Here is a 19,071-nt window from a genome sequence, read left to right as displayed (position 1 = left end):
AAAACCCACCCGAACTGTCTGATTCCATGCTAAAAATCTCTCCTTCCAGCAAGAGTCCTTCATCCTCCTATGACCCATATTTTAGGCATATTTTACTACACAGCTTTTCACATGGCGCCATAATTATTCATTTCCCATTATGTGTATCTACCTCCACCAATACATTCTGAGTTCATTAAAATCAGAGATCCTATTTTATTTTTCTTTATATTATTTCACAATAGATACTCACTAATTTTGAATGCATTAAAAGAAATTTTGTATAGAGCTGTGATTTATAGATTAACTTTAATAATTAGGGTTCTAGTTTATAATCCTAGTCAACAATAAAATTCCAGGAAGGAAACATGGCACCAACTTTTAGAACAGATATAGCAAGTCTGACTGTTGACATTAAACCAAACTATAAAATTAAGAAGATCTAGTTTCCAATTGGTATATAAATTATAGCTATGAGGAAAATACTTTCGTATTTTAAAGCAGTTCAACAAGAAAATTTAAACTACGATATGTTGAAAATTAATTGCGTTCATTATTGTACCTTAAATTTCTGTTTATAAGAATCAAAGCTTGAAGATCTCCAATAACAGTAAATTACTTATGCCATATATATGAGGGGAAAAAATGAGTAAGCTTACATCAAAATTAATTTTTTAAATGCATTCAAAGACATTCCATTCAATAAGCCCAGATTAAGTACACTCTCATCTTCTTCTAAAATGTGATGCATTGACAACTGAAGTAATAATGCCCTGAGATCCAAAGCCAGGGATTAAGGTAGAGTTTTCTGGGTTTTATCTTGAGATTATCTAGCTGGGAGAATTAATTTTCCCTAGATGTTATAAGTAGAAAACTCCTGACTTAAGTTTACTAACATCTATATTTCTCAAAAAAAAGCTAACAAAATGAATCTTGAAGAAAATTTTCTTTTAATATTAGTAGATAATGTTATATACTTTATAATAGTTTCTCACTTCCCTACTTGAAGAGTAATAACAATAATAAATGATTATTTAGCATTCATTATATACCCATAATATATATTTTAGAACAAGTATAATAAGTATAATAAGCAGTCAATGGTCTCCCCTTGACCATTGAGGTTATTACCTTAAACTTATTTATTTATCCTCATAATTATAATTTGGAATTTTATATCAAATAACCCTACTCAATATGTTAAGTAATTAATTTATCTGATATGGAAGAGGAATGTCACTTACTGCAGGTGATTTATTCCAATGCAATTTTCATAACCAGACTAGTTATGACAATGTTTTTGATACTTTACTACTGCCAGGGTGGTTGATTGGTACAATGGCTGTAAATATTACCCACACCAAAATCATTATGGCCTGCCCGCTCAGCAGCATTTTCTATACTGTTCTGGGGCACACTCATTTAATTCAACCCTAGTATCTACTGAAAGAAGGACAAGTTTAAGTTTGAGAAATCCTGAGTTAGACACAATGATGCAAATTTATTGGCTGTAGAATGGTTCCGATTCTTTAATATGCTAAAAGGAAGACACAACATGCAATGTTGCCCAACATTATAAAGCCAGGGAAACATTAGCTGGCAGGCTACTGTTCTTCGGAGAATAATTTGCAAATTATTGCCTTATTGTCAAACTTCAGCGACTATGCTGATGTGAGCATGGGTGTGCAGGTTCACACGTGCACACACCCCGCACAAGCCGTGTTTCCATTGTGTCATTCTAGGGAAGGACTTAAAATTCTGACTTTGTCAACAGTTATCCTTGCAGCATCTCCATAGCCTCCATTGGATGACAGTATTAGTTGTGCTCTTTAATATTTACCACAGGCTCTGAACCGTACAAATGCTTCCTGCTTTCTCCACCACATGGATTTTCCTCCAACTATTAACGTGGAAAACCACTAAGCTACGTCGGCCCTCTTCAAACAGTAGCGTCGACAACCATCTGCTCTCCAGTTCTTAGAAAAACCAAGCTTTATAACGTCACGTTTACAGAAGATCCCTCGAAGGCAGTTTGTGTATATTGGATTGCAACAGAGCAAATGTAAGCTGCATACTTCAATTTAGCTTCTAGCAGAATCAATTTCCGAAGATTCTGTTTCAATTTTATGTTCTGATTTTACATTAAAAATATGTATAAAATAGTCCTATAAATACTTTTCTCCACTAGCTGTAAAAATGTGTTGCTCAAGATCACTATAAAGTAATACGTAACACCCCTACAGTACATACTATTTCCCTTCAGTGTTCTAGGTGGTGTGTGTATATTAATTCACCTAACTGTTTTATAGATGAGGAAACTTAATCATACAGAGGTTATCCATCTTTTGGAAAAAGCACACAGCTAGTAAGGGGTAAGCAGAAATTTGAACTAAAGAGGTCTGTCTGTCTCTAGGGTTTAAGGCCTGAAACACAATGCTGTATTCATATTTCTGTTTGACTTCCCCAATTTCTATTGTATAATTCAGCAACAGGAGTATATTATTTTTCTGAGGCACCATTATGGTGACTGTTTTTTGATCATGTAAATTATATTTCTAATTATAGCTCTTACTTTACTGTTTGGCTTCAAGTCCCCTTCAAGGAGATTAAACCCAAAGTCTCTGGCTCCTATCATCACCCCACCCATCTCATTGCAATGCCCCTTCCCCCACTTTGAACAAGCCGTCCTGCTCCCGCCTACTCCATACTAGAAAAGGTAGGTGGCCCCACTCCTCACTCCACCTCTCTACAACCGGTCCTCTATGTGAATAAGGTATCCTGCCGGAGACCAGTCAGAAGAGCAAATGTGCCCCCAAACAAAGACCATCAGAGGCTCAGCCCTTCACGCCTGCGCAGTACAGGCGGGGCGGGAAAGCTCAGGTCCCCACCCAGGGCTGAAGCATGGGGGATAGAAGAAACACCCAATTCTAAAGCGGGCTAGTCCCTACTCCCAGTACGCCCAGGATGGCTCACTTTTTCTCTGAGAATGTATTTTCACTTGAATGAACGTGCTGTCATGTGCCTTTTCTGTAATGTTTCAATTCTCTGCTGCTGCGGGGCTGTGACTGCGGAAGCAAAACACAACCCTAAGGTCACCACAGCTGTCAGGAAGCTTGGAGAATATAGGAGAAACACAATTACAGCAAGTCTGTGGGCTTTTAAGGTTGTTAAATTGTGATTCTCCCTTGATTTTTCTGTTTCTATTACTATCCGCCTCGTCTTTTTCAGCATCACCAGCGTAATTTTCATCATTTTTGCTACGTGTGTCTTGTAATCTTTTTACAGAACTATTCAAATCCTTGGTAAAATTAGGCTAAATAGAGATAAATTCAATAAATAATTTCCTGATCATCCCAAGGGTTTTTCCCAAAATGTCTTCTGAATCATCAAGGAAATGTTATAATTAGTACAGTATAGTGTCAGAATATTTCCCTATACACTGCAGAAAATTTTACTTGACTCCTTTGAAAATGGCAATCCTTATATGATACTTATGCTGTCAGTTTGCCAGAACATTATGATTGTCAGAATCCTCAAATGCTATATTACTGTAAATTAAACAAACTGGTCAATTCGGTCATCATTCTTTTTTTTTTTTTTTTAATCTTTTTGCCTTTTCTAGGGCCGCTCCCACGGCATATGGAGGTTCCCAGGCTAGGGGTCCAACTGGAGCTGTAGCTGCCAGCCTAAGCCAGAGCCATAGCAACGCTGGATCCGAGCCGCGTCTGCAACCTACACCACAGCTCACGGCAACGCCAGATCCTTAACCCACTGAGCAAGGGCAGGGATCGAACCCGCAACCTCACGGTTCCTAGTTGGATTCGCTAACCACTGAGCCACTACGGGAACTCCTCAGTCATCATTCTTGACAGTTATGCCTATTGCACTTTGTGACAAACCCTTACTCTATTTAAAAAGATGTATTACAAAGAGTCAAGATAACAAAGCTGAGGTCCTCTTAGAATGCCCCCTATGGGTGGCGTGATTGTTTACAATTATGTCCTGAACAGATCAGTGCTGGAACTACAGTGCTTGCTAGATATTTTCAGTATCATCTCTGGAAATAAGCTCCACAAAGCTTACCTGTTGTCACACCATGAACCACTCCTTCCTTAGTTTTGGATCCTATAAAAACAAATTCAAAACAGTTAAGTCTCAAACTGGCCTTTAGTCTTGAGCAGCAACTTTTAAATACATTGTTGATGCAAAAACAGTGTCTCAATCTTCAGAAGCCCATATGTTAAGATATCCTCAGACAGCAAAAAAACTTAAAGAAATCCAGTAATCACTACAATAAATAGGAGAAAGCAAAGCTAACAGGATGCACTTCAATTTAGATTTTAGCACACAGTGATGACTTTTCAACCTCTCCTGTCTCACTTCACACATCAATCTACAGAGGGAGACAAAAAAAAAAAAAAAAAAAAGGTGAGATAACACTGAGACTGGGTAGGAAGGAGATTTTGTATTCAGAACTGCCGAAGCTCTACTCAAGTACAGTACAAAAGAAAGATCATGAAACACAGAAGGAGACAGAGAGGAATTAAGATTTGGTTGAACACCTATCATGTAAAAGGTATTTCACATCTCGTCTTGTTTAATCTTTGTAATATCAATTTCACCATTTCATTTTATGCCCATTTTATTATATATGAAGAAATTACAAATTAAACAATTTCCCCAAAGTCACACAGGTACTAATTGGCTACAAGCACATTCAAATAAAGGGCTCTAAGACCCTAAACCGATATTCTTTCAATTAAACAAAGGCGGATATTTAGAAAGAATGCAGTGTTTTATCATTCAAGTGTGATTGTCAGGTTCCTCTGGGTTATTTCTCTCAATCCTTGTCCACAGGCGCCAAGAGTTTGCAGGTGCAGGCAGTTCTGAAGTGCTACAGTGGTGCTGGGATAGAGGCAGTGGGGAGGGATGGGTGCAGGAGGTCTGGCCTTTTACTTGTTTATTAAAACAAAAGTCCACTTTGAGAGAGAGAGAGAGCTGGCGTGCACATGCATGGGTTAAAAAAAGAACCCAGACTCCCTTACCAGTTGTTTTTATATCCCCATGATGGGACCTGAGTGGAGACCCAATTTCTCCTGCCCCAGCCCCCTATGCTGCACTTAAAGGCTGCATGTTCTTTGATTTCTGTATGGGGCATATTTTATCTTCTGATTGGGTTCAGGCAGGATATCTTATTTGCATGGGGTACAGGTTATATAGAGGCGGGCTGAGGAATGGGTGGCATTCCTTCTCTAGCAGGGAGTGAGCAGCCCAGGCTGGTCAAGGTGGGGCAAGGGGCATTGCAATGAGACGCGGCCAGAGGCTTTGGGGTTTAATCTCCTTGAAGGGGACTTGGAAGTCTATAACATAACTAATGCCAACTACAAAAAAGGGACAAGATAAGAATTTTCCCCATTACTAAGCCTTTTACACAAGTCATTTATTAAGTTGTGTTATTAAAACTAAGTTTGTGAACAATTTTATTCATAAGCTCACTAATGCTGGATGTTTTTCAGTGTAATTCACACCAGTCTTCTAATGAGGCATTTTTTGGAGAAAATAAAAACAAATTAAAGATTTACTTGAAAACTACCCTGTGAGTCAAATAAAGTAGTTCTATTAGACAGAGAGGAATGTAAGAAATTAGGAGGTTAGGAGTTCCCGTCGTGGCGCAGTGGTTAACGAATCCGACTGGGAACCATGAGGTTGCGGGTTCGGTCCCTGCCCTTGCTCAGTGGGTTAACGATCCAGCATTGCCGTGAGCTGTGGTGTAGGTTGCAGATGCGGCTCGGATCCCGTGTTTCTGGGGCTCTGGCGTAGGCCGGTGACTACAGCTCCAATTCAACCCCTAGCCTGGGAACCTCCATATGCTGCGGGAGCAGCCCAAGAAATAGCAACAACAACAACAACAAAAAAAAGACAAAAGACAAAAAAAAAAAGAAATTAGGTTAGAATTGGGTAATGATTTAAATCTATATTTGTGTATTAAGATAGTTACCCACCTTCAATTTAAAAATGCATTGACTTATAAACCTTTACTAGGTATACCAGAAATAACTGTAAACACCTTTTAGAACAAAGGAAAAAAGTTTGAGAGACTCCATTTCCTTATCAATGAAATTAATTTACAAGAATAATTAAATAATCCCTAAGAAGCTGGTTCTTAAACTAGAAAGGGTAGCAGAATCAATAGGGTGGGAGTGAGGTTTAAAAATGTCTACCATTGAGTCAGAGTTCCGATATTCAGTAAATATCAGGTACAGATATTTGCATTTTTAATAACCTTCATGATCTATTCCAGGTAATTAGTTGAGAAACACTGGTCTGAGTCAGTTTCTAGTTGAGAATTTATTTAGAAGTAAATATTGATGACTTAAATTAATACATGGGATCATATTAAAAATATTCATTGAATTCTTTATAAAAATATGTAAATATGGCGTTAAGTGAAATTTGCAAGCATTATATTTAAACTTATACTTTACAAAACAGTCAAGGAAAGTTTCTACATTTAATAAAGCAATTTAAGTATTTTTAAGAACTTCCAATTTGAATATATTTAAAGACATCTAATAAATATAGAACATAAAACAAACTATAGGTTTTTAGTTAAGAAAGTGAACTCTGGATTTGTATTTTCTGGATTTAAATCTTCTCGGCATAATAAACAAATACATGGCATACGTTCAACCAGAAGATCAAAGGAGATAATACATGTTCAGGTCTTAAAACAGTGTTTCGTACATGGTAAATGCTTAGTGAATGATAACTGCTATTATGTTCCTTATATTTATAAAGAGATTTTCAGTTTAAAACAGGACGAACTACCCTATCAACATTTATATAAATGCAATTGTGTAGCAGTTAAATATGCTAAAGGAGACAGGTTAATATTTTACATACATGCAATATGATGTATGTGAGTGTGTATGTGTGTGTGCGTGTGTATTTTTCAGGCAATGACCATTTTACACAGTACTGTGGAATCATAAAACAACTGCACACAAGCTGAGTTAAAGCTCTAGAAAGTTATCTTGATAATTAATGAGGAAAATTCTGATTAATTAGTGATAGAAATTACTATTGTTCCATGACCTTTAAATTTTTTTTTGTTAAAACCTTAAGAACTATCCTAGTCATTTATCAATCTACAGGGAAATTAAAGACTGGTAAAACTAATCTTTATTTTATATACTATAAGTTAAAATAATGAGAATTAAAGCAAAAAATTTACCAAGAGTAGTTTAAACTGTGCTTGGGTTCTTGCTGTACAACTTTCTATGTCAAACTAAACATTTTTTCCGGTTCTTAGGAAACTGTCAAACTCCTTCATAAGTTTGGATCAGTTTCCAAAACCGTAGCTTTTGCACTGTTGATGTCATGATAGATCTTTGAGAGTTCCTTTCATGTGAGGGGTGTATGGGGCACTATTTCCTCTGGGGCAACTCCGCCCTATGCATCACAACCACATTTTCTGTTTATGTTGCCACCTTCACTTTCAATCCGTTCCTTTGGCTGCATATCTGGAGTCACAGGGCCAACATCCCCACAAGTCATTTCTTCCATAAATAAATGTATGTGTGATTCAAATTTTACTTCCATCATTTTTTGCTTCACCTCTTTGCTGACATTCATTTCTTTGGTCAATTTCCTCTGTCAATTATGCACGTTTGTAAAACATCATGTGTGTTTATCATTCAGGGACAAAGAGGCAACACAAGTATAGGTTTTGCTGTCTGTATGAACTGAAGAACAGATCAAACAGTCACTGTATGTTACAGCTGCTGAGCACCAACAAATTTTGAAAGAAGTGATATGATTTGGATCATAATAGGCTTCTGTTATTTATGTAGTGATCTGTGGGCTGAAGAGCTAAGAGCGATATTTGTGCTTTATGTAATCACTCACAGTTTATGCACTAAAGTAACAGAAATTTGAACTGTCTTGTTAGGGACTGGTATTATTTCAATAACTGTGGAAACTGGAATCCATGTATACTGGAATCATGCAAAGTGAGAAAAGCCTATATTTAAAAGAATATTTCTTATCACCACTCAACTGCCACTCCTTGCATCCCATATTTTTAAAATGGCTACTAAAAAGAAATGTTTAACAGGTGGTCTGTGATCTTCCCTCTCTGCCTCAGTTATGCCTGATAATTTCATCTTTGGCTAAATCATGGAATGTATCCTGAATCAAAGACACATGAAAGTTTTGCTGAAGTTGCTTTGCATCATACAAAGCACATTTTTTGGCTGTGATAGTTGTTCATTAGCATATATTCCTGGTGATTAAACTTTAATTGGCAAATAATCTGTAATTAAAAAGAGATAGCTACAAAAGAGATGCCAAGTGGCTATGTGACTAGTAACATAGGTAGGTAGGTAGATAGATAGATAGATAGATAATAGATTTTATAGGTAGGTCTCATAGATAGATAGAGCTGAAGTGACATTAGATTTGATGGCTTCCCTAAGCTGAGGAGGTCCACACCCATTCCCTTCTGTCTCTCATGACTTCACAAGGCTGCAGAGTGGAGAAGGTCAGAAGTTGTGCCTGGAAGCTGCAAGAGCTCAGTTTTACTGTTGCTGTACGTGTGATGCTGACTATCAATATGGTGCAGGTGAAGCACATTGTGACTTAGGAGACCAACCACAGTGGTGACCACCGTTACCTACTGAACAGAGTACCAGTGGAAACGTTTTAAAGATTATTTTCTGTCTTTACTTTTACAACACTTGGCATTATATAAAGGGAACTCAATGTTTCCTTCCTTTGAATGTGGTTCTCAGTTTATAATTCCTAAACCATTTGATTGATTTTTTTTTTTTGTCCTTTTGGGGTCTTTTCTAGGGCTGGCACCTGAGGCATATGGAGGTTCCCAGGCTAGGGGTCCAATCAGAGCTGTAGCCTCTGGCCTACACCAGAGCCACAGCAACACTGGATCTGAGCTGAGTATGCGACCTACACCACAGCTCACGGCAATGCCGGATCCTTAACCCACTGCACGAGGCCAGGGATCGAACCCACAACCTCATGGTTCCTAGTCAGATTCGTTAACCACTGAGCCACGATGGGAACTCTGAGAGATTTTTTTTTTTTTGTCCATTAAATTGAAGCAGGTCACTTGAAAATTTAGGACAAATATGTCACAAAAGGAGAAAAATAGATATAAAAAATAACACTGATTTTTATGGTGGTTCTTCAGTTAGTTAAAAGATAGTTATTGAAATATAATTTTATAGAGAAATGAGACTACTTTTCTCAAGAGGCTTATGGAAACAGCATGCCAAACTTCTTCAGCCATGAGTGAAATCAGAAAATTTTCCGCAGTCATTTTTAATTTTTCAACAATGTATCGACAATAGTTCTTGTAAGGAAGAATGAAATGATAAAAATAAAATATATTGACAAAGTAATTACTCTGTTGGAGAGTTTATTTGATAATAATAACCCTGGCTTCTACACGTAAAAGTGTGCTTTATAAAAATTCTCAACAAAATATTAAGAAATCAAACCCGACAATGTATAAAAAGAATTATATACCACAATCAAGTGGGAGTTATAATAGTTATGCAGGGCCAGTTCATCATTTGAAAGTCAAGAAATTTATCACCTCAGCAGGCTCAAAAAGATAAATCACATCATCATATTAACAGATGCAGAAAGAGCACATGACAAAATCCAACACCTATTTTTAGTAAAATAGAGGGGAACTTTCTCAATTTGGTAATGAATATCTCCAAAATCCCTACAGCTAACATCATATTTCATGGTGAGACACTAAAACCTTTCCTACTAAGACCAGGAATAAGCCAAGAATATCTCATCTCACCACTGCTTTCAACATCATACTAAAAGCCCTAGTTAATGCACTAAGACAAGGAAATAAAAGGTGTCATATTGGGAAAGAAGAAAAAAAACTGTCAAGAATCAGCAAAAAAAATCTCCCAGAACTAAGTTATCATAGCAAGGTTGCAGGATATAAGGTCAAAAAGTCAATCACCTTCTGATATGCCAGCAACGAACAAGTAGAATTGGAAATTCAAAACACAATAGTATTTACATCAGCACCAAAAAAATAAAATACCTGTGATATAAATTTAATGTAATATATGCAAGATCTACATGAGGTAAACCACAAAGTTCTGATCAATAAAATCAAACTATATAAATAGAGAGATATTTCACATTCATGAATAGAAGATACATTATCAAGAAGTCAGCTCTGCCCAACTTGGTTTATAGTTCAATATAATCTCAATCAAAACCCCAGCAAGTTATTTTGTGGATACTGACAAACTAATTCTAGAGGATATGCAGAGAGGTAGAAGGCCCCAAATAGCCAACATCGTATTGGAGAAGACAAAGTCAGCGAACTGACACCACCAAACTTCAGAACTTATTAGACAGTGACAGTAAAATCAAGACAGTGTATATATTGGTCAAAGAATCAACAAATAAATCAAGGGAGGCGAACAGAGAGCCTGGAAATACATCCCCATAAATATAATCAACTGATTTTTGACAAAAGAAAAAAAGGCATTAAAATTGAGCAAAGGTAGTCTTTTAAGCAAACATCTGGACATCTACATGCAAAAAATAACTTTATACACCAACTTTGCACCGTTCACAAACACATAGATCGTAGCCCAAAAGAGATCACAGCCCTAAATATAAAACACAAAACTCCTAGAAGATCACATAGGAGAAAATTTATATAACCTTGGGTATGACAATGACCTTTTGGCCCCACCCAGGTCATGTGGAAGTTCCCAGGCCAAGGAATGAACCTGCACCACAGCTGCAGCAGCACCAAATCCTTAACCTGCTATGGTCACAGGTGAGCTAACACCAAAGACAAGTACCATGAGATCAATCATTAATAAGCTGGAATTCATTTAAATGAAAAACTTCCGTGAAAGACAATGTCAAGAGAATGAAAAAACAATCTACAGACAGGAGAATACCCACAAAAGATACATCTGAAAATGGACTGTTATGCAAAACAGACAAAGAACTTTTCAAAATCAATAGTAAGAAAACAGACTGACTAAAAAAGAGGCCAAAGACCTAACAGACACCTCACCAAAATAGATGGAGATGGCATATCAACATTTAAAAACATGCTCCATATCCTATGTCATCAGGGAAATGCAAATTAAAATAAGAATGAGATGCCACCAAACACCTATGAAAATGGCCAAAATCCAGAACATTGACTACACCAAATGTCGCTGAGGAAGAAGAGCAACAAGAATGGTCATTCACGGCCTGCGGAATGCAAAGCGGTACAGCCAATTTGGAAGACAGTTTGATGGTTTCTTAAAAAAACAAACATAGTTTTATCATATGACCCAGCAACTGTGCTCCTTGATACTTCCCCAAAGGAACTGAAAACGCATGTCCACACAAAAACCTGCACGGGGATATTTACCAGAGCTGTATTCGGAATTACCACAACTTGGAAGCAACCAGGATATCCTTCAGGAGACGAATGGATAAACAAACTGTGGTACATCAAGATAATAGGATATTATTTACACTAAACAGAAATGAGCCATTTAAAGGCATGGACGCACCTTAAATGCACATGATTAAGTGAAAGGAGCCAGTCCGAACGTACTATATGGGTATATACTAGGTGTAAATACTATGTGATTCCAACAACATGACATTTTGGAAGAGGCAAAACCAAAGAAAATGATCAGAGGTTGCCAGGGGCTGGGGGAAGGCCATGGAAAAGCAGAGCATGGAGGATTTTTATAATACTGAAAATACTCGATTTTATACTATAATGATGAATATGTGTCATACATTTGTGCAAATCCATAGAATATACTACACAAAGAGTGAACCCTAATGTAAACTACAGTCTCTGGATGATTATGATGTGTCACTGTAGGTTCATCAGTTGTAACAAATGCACAACTCTGATGAAGGGTGTTGGTCAGGGGAGAGGCTATGCCTGGGGCGGGGGGTGGGAGGGAGCAGGGAGTACTTGGGAAACCTCTGTATCTTTTTCTCAATTTCTCTGTTAACTTAAGACCACTAAGAAATAGTTTTAAGAAATATTAAAGAACTAAAGTCTTCCATTTTTTAAAGTATGGCTATTACTCATATGTTCTGCTTTATTATGACATTCTCACAAAAACTCTGCAGCAGAGTTGCATCTGTCAAAATCATCTTTTTACAAATGAGGAAAGGGATGCTTAGGTATGTTAAGTAACTTCCCCACTACCCTAGAGGTAATAGTTGGTGTAGCCTGGCCTGGAATTGAGGTTTGTCTGACATCGAGTCTACGTTTTTTCTATTTTTATCAGGAGTGAGCAAACTATAGCCTATGGACCAAATAAACTCTTCACTTGTTTTGGTAAGTAAAGTTTTATGGGAATATAGTCACCCTATTTATTGTCTGTGGCTCTTGCACACTATAAGAGCAGAGGTGAGTAGTTGAAACAGAGATATCATAGCCTTAAAAATCTACTGTCTACCCTTTCACAGAAAAATCTTGCCTACTCCTGAGCTACATTACTGTGTCTTCACAAGGTCACTTTTCATCCTGAATCCTATATTTGCATTCAACTTTTAATTGACTTTAAAACATAACTGATAATTTATAGAATGTACTATGTGTTAAATACCATAATAAACATTGAAGGTGATTTTTTAAGTATATGACACATAAACAAATTGAAATTTCATATAATAATCTCTAAACAAATAACAGGATTATCACTCTCTAAAAAATACAAGCATTTTATTTGTCCAAACTCATAGTTGACAATGAGGACAAAAAGTTTCTGAGACGACAGTCCTGCTTATTACTGGGAAAACAGCAATGTACTAATTTAATATATAGTAGTTTCTGGACTCATTAAAAGCTAATAAAGTGGATATTATCATACTAAAAATCTTTAAAGTTACAAAGTTATAAAGTAATTGAAATCAAAGAATAGCTATAAGCATGCACTTGCACAACTTGGAAAACTGGGGACAAATATAAAGACATTAGTTATCTGCATGTCATGATTCAGTATTCCAAATTCCATCTAAAAAGATGTATAATTCACACTTCACAAAAAACCTGTAATTAACTGATCAATTCTTCCCTCTTGTGACATCTTTTAATCCAATGATTTGCAAAAAATATGTTTTGAGAGAGAAAGTAATTTAATTGGAGGTTTATGGTTTAGATTAAGCCAACATAAAAAGAATCTATAACCATCGAGAAAAAAAAATAGCATGAGAAGGATAATAAAAATCATTCCAAGCATAGCTTTTCTCCAGCCCATCTATGTCGGAGAGATGGTGTAGCTTTATGTATGTCACCCCACAGACAGAGGCAGGGTATTCTATGTCATGCAACAAGCTCATCCTCCGCCTTATTGCTCATCCTGTGGCTACTGCTGCTACAGCTGCTACCAGAAAATACGGAAAAGCTCAGAGGAGAAAGAAGAGAGGCAGAAGTGGCAGTGGGTGAGTGTATGCCTCATGTGTATGTGTGTGCATCTCTATGGATGAGTGTGTCTATGTGTGTGCCCCTTCCTTCCTCAGGGAATGTGAAGCGGTTTATAAAGTTCCAACCTAACACAGTTCAAAGTAAAGAAAAGAGAGTCAGGGAGGGTCTGCAAGAATATTCCAAGGTGAGAATTTATAAACAAGTCGAAACGATAACCATCAATTTCACAATTTATTGTGTGTCTCATTAGATAAAGGAACTATATCAACAGCTCAGAGACGGCAGCCCTCAAGTACTTTCTGGAGTCCCCAGCTTAGCAGGTCATCACCAGAAGTAACTCCATCAAAGACTTTTTCTGCCTTTCCTTTTTAGGGCTACAGTAGGTCTCTCTTTATGTATCTCAAGGTCGTATCAAAGTCTTATTTTCAAATTAGAATGCACTAAAATTAGCAAATATTATCATGATAGAAGAAATCAAAAGCTTATGGCTTTGATTGATAAAATATTCTTATTCTTTTTTTATTATTTGTTTTAAAGACTGAGTTTTAAAAACTGTCCTTAGAACTATGGTTACTTACACATAGAAAGATTCATTAAAAAAAAAAGAAACAAAGTACAAAGTGTTATTGCAAAGCTAAATAATCTGGAAAAACAAAACAGCCCCACTTTTTTACTATCAGCTCAAACTTAAACATTCACCTACCTACACAAACCTCTGACTCAGACCATCATTTTGACAAGTGAAGATGCAAAACTGAGAAATACCAGCATTTAAGGCATCAATCATCCTAACCCACCAGTCATAAATAAATCTCAAGTTGACATCTAGGGCTTACCTACCTACATAGAGCACACCCTCTTTTGTCTTTCCCGCTGCTTCTGCCACACCCTGTTTGGTTTTTTCAGCAGCAGCCACGACTCCCTCCTTGGCTTTTGAAAGTCCTTTCATGAATACATCCATGGCTAATGAATTCCTTTACACCACCCTGGAGAACACAAAATACACTTTGAGAACTTTGGGGTAAAACAAAACGAAATTAGAACCACCCAAGGTAAAAATCACTGAAAGATCAGTAGACTCCCCCGCCCCCCCCAAAAAAATGCGGGACTCTTGTAGGTGTACCTCTGTTTCAACCACTGGACAAAGCAGCCTTTTTTTTAGCTTTTGCACTAAAAATTTAGCATCTCTCATCCATCTTGTTTGGTCGAAGTCTAGCCTCCTAAACATGGATTGGGATGAATCATCTGAGTTGTTCTCACCGCATTCCAAGTGGAGTTACATGAAAAGAGAAGACTTACCCCCTCCCCCCTTTCAATTTCCCAGGGTCCAAACGATGAAGGTGTTAAGGTAGAAGTGCGTTTAGAAGACAGATCACAGGAAAAGGAAAAGGAGCTGGAGGAGGGGGGTCAGAGATACTCAAAATAAATCCCCTCAAACAGCTAACAGGTTGATCAGGAAGAGGGGAGGGAAGAGAACCACTCACTCTGGGTGTGGCTGAACCCCAGGCCAATTGCAAGCCCACCTGCAGTGGCTCTCACCCACTGGACGATGTACCCCACCTTCAGCTGTCTACCCTGAGCAGGCAAGCAGGCGCGTTCACACCTGCAGGCAGTCTCCGGATGCGCGCCAGCTGCCAGAGGTGGAGTTAGCCCGCTGAACCCGCCACCCACCCGGCGCCCAGCACCTGTTAACCCCTTCCCACCTGTTGACTTGCTCTCTCTGCGCTTCCATTTAAAGGCTTGCCCAATACAGCTTGCTTACTTTACAGAGAGAACAGAGAGGGGATTTAAGGAAAGTAAGAAATAAAAGTTGAATAGTTATAATCCTTCGAGCATCCTCGACTTTCCCAAAGGAAAAGCGTATCCCAGCGAATCCAGACCGCTCAGCCTTTGAGGACGAGAAGAGGGGGAGTACCAGAAGCAGGAGGTAAGCCGAGTCATCAATTTACTTTCCTCAAGCTCACCAAAGGGGTCAGTACCCACCTCTAAGAGAGACTCGACTACGGCAGGTCCTTACAGCAGCGCTAACCCCCCCCCGCCCCCCCCCCCCCCCGCCCCGGCGCCGCAATGACTCCTCTCCCACCAGCTTTTCTCCAAGATTTCCCAAGCTGCCCACTTAGATTCACAGGTACTTACCTGATTCCCTTGGCTCCTGAGAACTCCGATTCCTCCCCCGCACCCACTTAAAAAATTTTAAAAACAATTCCTAAATATTATTTAAATGGGAGGGAGGAGGATAGAGAGCGCACAGGAAGGGTGGAGGCGGCACCAGGAGAGGGATGGCCCTCAGCGGAGGCGGCTGTCGGCACAACCCTGGGGGGAGAGGCTGGGGGCGTGGGAGGGAACCCGCGAACCTGTCGTCGAATAGCCACTCCCCGTCCCCCGCACGAGAGGATTCCAGGCAGAAGGGAGGAAGGGAAGGCGGCGAAAGAGCGCCAAGGCTGCCAAAGGCAAGGCGCGGTCCCCGGGTCTGCTCCAAAGCCAGCACACACCTCACCCCCACGTCGCTGCGCTCTGTCTCTCGCCCCCTCTCCTGGGTCCCCTTCTAGTGGTCTCGGTCCTCCTCCTCGTCTTCCTCCTCCTTCTCCTCCGCGCCCAGCCCCCGCAGCGGATTTGTCAGCGCCGCTCCCCGCCCCGCTCCCTGCGCGCGTTGCTTTCCCCGCCGCGTGCACTTCACTCCTCTTCTCGGATGGGGGTGGCGGGAGGCTGTACCTCCAACGCCAGCCGCCCGCCTGGTCTTGGGAGACTGGAAGGTGGGGTGTTGGGCGGTTCACCTCAAGTTCAGGGGCGCCCAGGCTCTTGCGGCGATCCGGAGCTCTGAGGCTTGGGCTGATGTCTGTTTCTCTCTCCCCATCCCCCCTCCTTCCCAGTCTCCGCCTTTCCCCCCGGTGTTTCCTGCGGACCCCCACGTTAGAGCCAACCCGGGGAAGTGGGGTCTGAGGGCTCTACCACCAAAATAGCGCCAGTCTTTCGGGGAGCTGCTAAAGGAGACAGGTAGCTTCGGAAGAGTACCCGCATCAGGACCAAGCGCAGGTTTCCCTCGTATCACTGAAATTGGATGAAGGGTCCGTAGGACACAACGTTAACGACGCTTTTGTTTTAACTATTCTCCGGATTTAACGTTTGTTCTTAACCTCTCCTGAGCCCGAAGTGGTCCGGCAGGTGGAGAGGCGACTAGTAAGGATGAGTTACAGGTTGAGGAGGCAGGAGGAGGCTCGTCAAATCCTCTTCCCACCCCACTATCACCATTTTCTTTTCCACCAATCAGCGGCTGCCAGACGCTGATTTTTTTCCCATCAGTGGATCAAGGAATAAATATTCCCCAGCCGTCGAAACCCAGCGGCTGTAAGGCGTTTTGTTCTCAGAATGGGATTTACTTTCCAGATTTCAGTTCCTGGATGGAAGAGATAAATCCAGAGTGACTGAGTCTCCTGAACCGTCATATCCAATTTCATGGGCCCCTTCTGAAAAGAGAGGTTCCACATACCACTCACCTTTCTGACTTCTGATTCACGTTGTCCTCGGGGCTGACAGGCCACCCCACCCCACACACAGACACACAGACATACACATGCACGAGCTTCAAGACAATTTTTGCATTGCTTGACACAGTTTCACCTTTCAGAGCTGGAGGGAAAACAGCTGTTCCTGGATCACACCGGAATGGAGAACCAAGCTCCTCCCCCTAACAGACTGCCTCTGCTTGCTTTGCCTGGAATGGGAGGATGCTTTTAGAAATGGAAGGGGAAAAAACAGGTCTTTACAGATTTTTTTTTTTTTTTTTGGCTTGTCTTGTGTTTATTTATGTGGGGGGGGGGAGATTTCTCTGATCCTTGGACTCACATTCTGGAATGTGAGTAAAAAGTAATTTAAATCTACAAAAACAAGTTTGAAACCCAAAGAGATGGGAAGCAAGTATATATATTTCTTAACCTACTCCTTGCACTGATGGTCGGCCCTTTTAAAAAGTAGGCTTTCTAAAAACGCTCCTATTTTGTTTCCTGGGGAACTTGGAAGGAAACTTGGAAGTTGGTTTGCTTTTTGGCTTTGAGAGCCAATACAAGTTATGTTCAGTTTTCTCTTGTAAAGGGAGAGGAACCAAGATGATGCCTCTCTTTTCAACTTTTTATTGTGGGAAATGTTCAAACATACAAGAATGGAGAGAATAGGAATTCCTGTTGTGGCTCAGCAGTGACAAACCCAACTAGTATCCGTGGGGATGCGGGTTCCATCCCCAGCCTCACTTAATGGGTTCAGGATCCTGCATTGCCATGAGCTGCAGTGTGGGTCAGGGATAGGGCTGGGATCTGGTGTTGCTGTGGCTGTAGTAGTGGTATAGGCCAGTAGCTACAGGTCCTGCCACCCCTGGCCTGGGAACTTCCATATACTGCAGGTGCACCCCTAAAAAGCAAAACAAAAGCAAAAACAAAAATAAAGGACTCTCCATGGAATATCACCCAACTTCCGCTGTTTTCTAATGCAGTCAACCACGTGTATCTGCATTCTTGTCTATTCCCTATATTTATCACTACTCCTTCCCCCAATTTTTACTAAATCCCAAGAATTATATATGTCTTTTCATCTGTAAATATTTAACCCTGCATCCATAAAATATAAAAACTTTTAAAATAAGCAATACTATTTCAATGGTCTTTTTTCAATTTTAAGTAAGATTTATAAACAGCGATAGGCTCAGCTCTTTAGTGTTCCCTTAAAACAGTTTTGAAAAATACATGCTGGGAAAAGCATCTGAAAGGGAATGGAATGTGTGCACACGTAGAACTGAATCACTGTGCTGTGCAGCAGAAAGTATCGCCACTTTGTAAATCAACTCTACTTCAACAAAACTTCAGTAAAAACTCCAATAAAAAGAGGGGAAAAGACATATATTAGTGGAACCCACACCGTTAAAAATAAATACATGAAACATTTTCATCACCCCAGAAAGTTTCCTTGTGCCCTTTTAAGTTGTATATATTCTAGAATTTCTTAAAAATAAAATTATACAGTATGAACTTTTTTTTTTTTTTGGTATCTGGCTTCTTTTACTTAGCCTAATATTTGTATCTGAATTCTTATACTTAGCCTAATATTCATCTGTGTTGTTGCATGAACTGGTAGTGTTTCTTTTTCTTTCTCTCTCTCTTTTTTTTTTTTCCAGGCCCACACCCGTGACATATGGAAGTTCCCAGGCTAGGGGTCCAATCAGAGCTGTAGTTGCCAGCTTGTACCATAGCCACAGCAATGTGAGATCCAAACTGCGTTTGCAACCTACACTTCAGCTCACGGCAATGCTGGATCCTTAACCCACTGAGCAAGGCCAGGGATCAAACCTGAGCCCTCATGGATCCTAGCTAGGTTTGCTACCACTGAGCTGCAACAGGAGCTCCAGTAGTGTTGGTGTTTTTATTGCTTTCAATTATTTCCCTTTATTACTGCCAATAACAAATATTTTCCTGAGTGACACATCACAACTAGTTATTTAATATAAATATTAAATATTCCATTATATGACATATTTATAGCTTAACAGGGGCCTCCTTAAGAAGTCAAAAGGGTGGATAAAGTGAGACATACTTTATGCCCTGCACGGACCAATGAGAGAATTACTTTGAAGCAGGTATTGAGCA

At 39.6% G+C, this 19,071-nt stretch overlaps 1 protein-coding gene across 9 annotated transcripts in view; it reads right to left on the bottom strand.

Annotated features, from left to right (window-relative positions):
• SNCA (synuclein alpha) overlaps positions 1–17,132 on the bottom strand; it is a 137,198-nt gene extending 120,066 nt beyond the window's left edge. The window contains exons 1-3 of one of the 9 annotated variants that reach the window (XM_047799364.1): positions 17,060–17,132; positions 14,282–14,427; positions 4,063–4,104 (exon numbers count right to left, since the gene is read on the bottom strand). In XM_047799364.1, coding sequence (XP_047655320.1) covers positions 4,063–4,104; positions 14,282–14,402 — 163 coding nt within the window. In that variant the 5' untranslated portion in view covers positions 14,403–14,427; positions 17,060–17,132. The other 8 variants (XM_047799371.1, XM_047799369.1, XM_047799363.1 and 5 more) reach the window with 8 other exon arrangements.
• Between the last annotated feature and the right edge of the window lie 1,939 nt (positions 17,133–19,071).

Source organism: Phacochoerus africanus, chromosome 10 (assembly GCF_016906955.1).
Source record: "Phacochoerus africanus isolate WHEZ1 chromosome 10, ROS_Pafr_v1, whole genome shotgun sequence".
NCBI classification, from domain to species: domain Eukaryota; kingdom Metazoa; phylum Chordata; class Mammalia; order Artiodactyla; family Suidae; genus Phacochoerus; species Phacochoerus africanus.
Note: the sequence above shows the minus strand (reverse complement) of the source record. Positions and strands in the feature narration are given on the sequence as shown.